This window comes from Sinocyclocheilus anshuiensis, unplaced genomic scaffold (genome assembly GCF_001515605.1).
Source record: "Sinocyclocheilus anshuiensis isolate Anshui unplaced genomic scaffold, SAMN03320099.WGS_v1.1 scaffold217, whole genome shotgun sequence".
Lineage (NCBI taxonomy): Eukaryota > Metazoa > Chordata > Actinopteri > Cypriniformes > Cyprinidae > Sinocyclocheilus > Sinocyclocheilus anshuiensis.
Window position 1 is genome coordinate 2,657,404 of NW_015536538.1, and position 3,342 is coordinate 2,660,745.

Sequence of the window (3,342 nt, forward strand, 5' to 3'; positions counted from 1 at the left end):
GAGTGTGTAAGTGTGTGTGAGTGTGAGTGTGAGTGTGTGTGTGTGTGAGAGAGAGTGTGAGTGTGTGTGAGTGAGGGTGAGTGTGTGTGTGTGTGTGTGAGAGAGTGAGTGAGTGAGTGAGTGTGTGTGTGTGAGAGAGTGAGTGAGTGAGTGAGTGTGTGTGTGTGAGAGAGTGAGTGAGTGAGTGAGTGTGTGTGTGTGAGAGAGTGAGTGAGTGAGTGAGTGTGTGTGTGTGAGAGAGTGAGTGAGTGAGTGAGTGTGTGTGTGTGAGAGAGTGAGTGAGTGAGTGAGTGAGTGAGTGTGTATGTTGGTCATGTGACTCACGATCTTGGGGTCAGCGGTGATGTTGCTCAGGCTCTTATCCTCTCCTCCTGCCTGTAAGTAAAGTGAGCGAGCGACGAGTGTGGCCACTTCTGCCAGAGACTGAGTGAGTGCGGATGGAAAAACACAGAGAGAAGAGCTGAGACGAGGTCAAAAGCACTGACGTCGACTCAACCACAGCAAACACATCCGCAGGAGTTACACACCTTGGCCGCGTCCGTCTCGTACACCAGCTGCTCGTCTGGACTCAGGTCGGGCGGATACGTGACGTTCAGGTTCTCTGCGTCATCGTACATGCTCTCGTAGTATCTGTGTCAGGTGCAGATTACAGAAAACACACAACATGTGGCTTCAGACACACAAGACAAGAGCTTCTCTGAACAGAAAGGCTTTACACATGTTAGAAAACAGCTACAATGAGACTTCTGAGGAAGAACTAGACGCTGGATTCGACAACACTTGTGTTCATGATATAAAACCTTAAAAGGTAGTTGATATATGGCATGTCCATGGACTTTTTTAAAATCATTATCAAGATTAGTAGGCTAAAATGTGTCAGCATATATGGAAAAATCATTTTAATCACCTTTTTGTCCTTAGTAGTTCATTTTAAATAGTTTTGCAATGTGACAAATAAATTTAAATATTATTAAATTATTAATAATTAAAATATTCCATGTTTTTTTCCATTTTTATTTATTTATTCATTCATTCAGTCAAGTTTAATTTAATTTAATTTAATTCAATTTAATTTAATTTAATTTAGCAAAGAAAGGAAGGAAGGAAAAAAGTACTTTAAATCACCTTTTTGTATTCTGTAGTTAATTTTAAGTAGAATATTTTTATTTCTGAAAGCTCATTTGTAGGACTGTTTCTTAATTTATTCAAGTTGAATTAAATTAAATTCAATACTATATCAGCAGGAGATGCTATTTTCATGGCACATTAAATTTAATTACAATTTATTAAAATAGCCACAACAGCAAAAATACTTCAATAAATAATGAAAACTACATAAAGTAATTCAATAATATTTTACGTACAACAGTATAGAAATTAGAGCAATTATATGAGCTATTTTAGCTTGATATCTGAAAAAAACGGTTGCCTAATATCACTTAAAGCAAGTTTTTACAATAAAATATGCTTTAAAGTCAATGAAGTCCTACAAAAAATTACACGCTGGTTACAAATATTCTGTTTCAATAAGTCATGCCATCATATGTTTCTCCACGACTTAAACTCATCAAATTAATTTAACCAATATCAACATTTTTTTAAGTTATACAAGATTCAGCTAAATTTTTCTTAAGTCAGTTTAATATAACTTAAGTTGAAATAACTTGAATAAACGGCCCATTTGATTATACTTAAAAATGTAAGGCAGCTACTGAACAAAGTTTTAAGCTGAATTAGGTGAAAATTTTTACAGTGCATGTATAATAATTAAACAATAATAAACAAAATACAGCAGAAATAGCTAGATGTTCAGCACATCGACTAAAGTATTTTACGTTTGTCCTCAAAGTTATATACAATTTCAGATTTACTAACACCTAACAATATCGTCAGAAAATGAAGTGACGGATCTTGGTCAGAATAAGTCATGATTATCATTATTATAGTTACTGAAGATCATGCAAATAATCAAGACTCCATCATGATCCGCTCAATTACGATTAACTTTAAAATGTTAAAAACTAAAAGGCAGATGAATTGTGAACGGAGACCTGTTGTTGAACAATGTCTGATGGTCTGCCAGCACGAGGCCAGGGATCGGTCTAGCTCGCAGGAACCGCTGGAGAGACGAGGGCGGCAGCGGCTGCGTGAACAACGGATGACCCAACGAGACATTCAGACCAGCAGCAGCAGACTGCATTTTCCTCATCAGATCCAACACCTGAGAGAGAGAGCGGGCGAGAGACATAACACATGAGAGGAGAGAGAGAGAGAGAGAGAGGGCGAGAGACATAACGCATGAGAGGAGAGAGAGAGATAGAGAGAGGGCGAGAGACATAACGCATGAGAGGAGAGCGAGAGAGAGAGGGCGAGAGAGATAATGCATGAGAGCTTGAACGCTTTTCCCTTGATCTGAGGTTTACACGCTATTACCGTAACGCCTAGTATATGCGCGCATGTAAAAACAACGTGGCGGCTAGAATGACCGTGTTTTTCTCGAGAGCGAGAGCGAGAGAGAGAGAGAGAGAGAGAGAGAGAGACATAACGCATGAGGAGAGAGAGAGATAATGGATGAGAGAAGAGAAGGAGTGTTTCCTCTCCTCCTCCTCACTCACCTCAGCATTCACACTTTCGTTCTTGCGGGATACGGGGTCAGAGTGCATCCAGAGGCTCCGCCCACTGCGCAGGCCGACCTATAAACACACAGGAAACCTGTTACTGACATGCAGCATCTCAAACACACTACAACCGAATGAACTACACCCAGACAGCAGACACATGACAAAAGACATCTGACACAGGCAAAACCCATCTACATGTAACTTCAGTGGGAAACAAATTAATGAATGCTAAATATTAGGCTAAACGTTAGTGCTGTGTTCGATACATCGTTACAGAGATTTGACAATACGAGTATCGATACAGCTGGCCCTGAATCGATATTGTGGCACGTGTGCAGCAGTGGACCGCGCTTAATTTGAATACAAGAACACCGTTTAAAATTGAGTAGAAAAGTGCGAGGTTTCTAATAAATGATGAATAGAGCATAATATATAGGCTACAACAAGGTTTAATCTGGCCGCAGAGGAACACAACTGGGTTGCCTGATATAAAGAGACGTAATCCCCAAAACAGAGCTTCACACTTGCGCAATACGGAAATATCTGCTAAGTGTGCTACTTATCTTTGTCAGCCTGGCAACCATGTGCACACACGCTCTCTCCACTGTGGATAAACACGCTTGCTTTCTGAAAACAGCGGTTAACGTGCAGTTTAGCGATCTCCACTTCTATAATCTATTCTCAGAAAAGTGTAATTCATCAACTGTTCATTTACGACACA

The 3,342-nt window shown here is 39.8% G+C and overlaps 1 protein-coding gene across 1 annotated transcript in view; it reads right to left on the bottom strand.

Annotated features, from left to right (window-relative positions):
- The window catches only part of LOC107696591 (nicastrin-like), a 7,919-nt gene extending 5,195 nt beyond the window's left edge, over window positions 1-2,724 (bottom strand). Inside the window, exons 1-4 of the mRNA XM_016497008.1 lie at window positions 2,616-2,724; window positions 2,052-2,221; window positions 528-630; window positions 325-423 (exon numbers count right to left, since the gene is read on the bottom strand). Of these exons, the coding sequence (XP_016352494.1) occupies window positions 325-423; window positions 528-630; window positions 2,052-2,221; window positions 2,616-2,663 (420 nt within the window). The 5' untranslated portion in view covers window positions 2,664-2,724. The remainder of the gene's footprint in view (window positions 1-324; window positions 424-527; window positions 631-2,051; window positions 2,222-2,615) is intronic.
- Window positions 2,725-3,342: the final 618 nt, after the last annotated feature.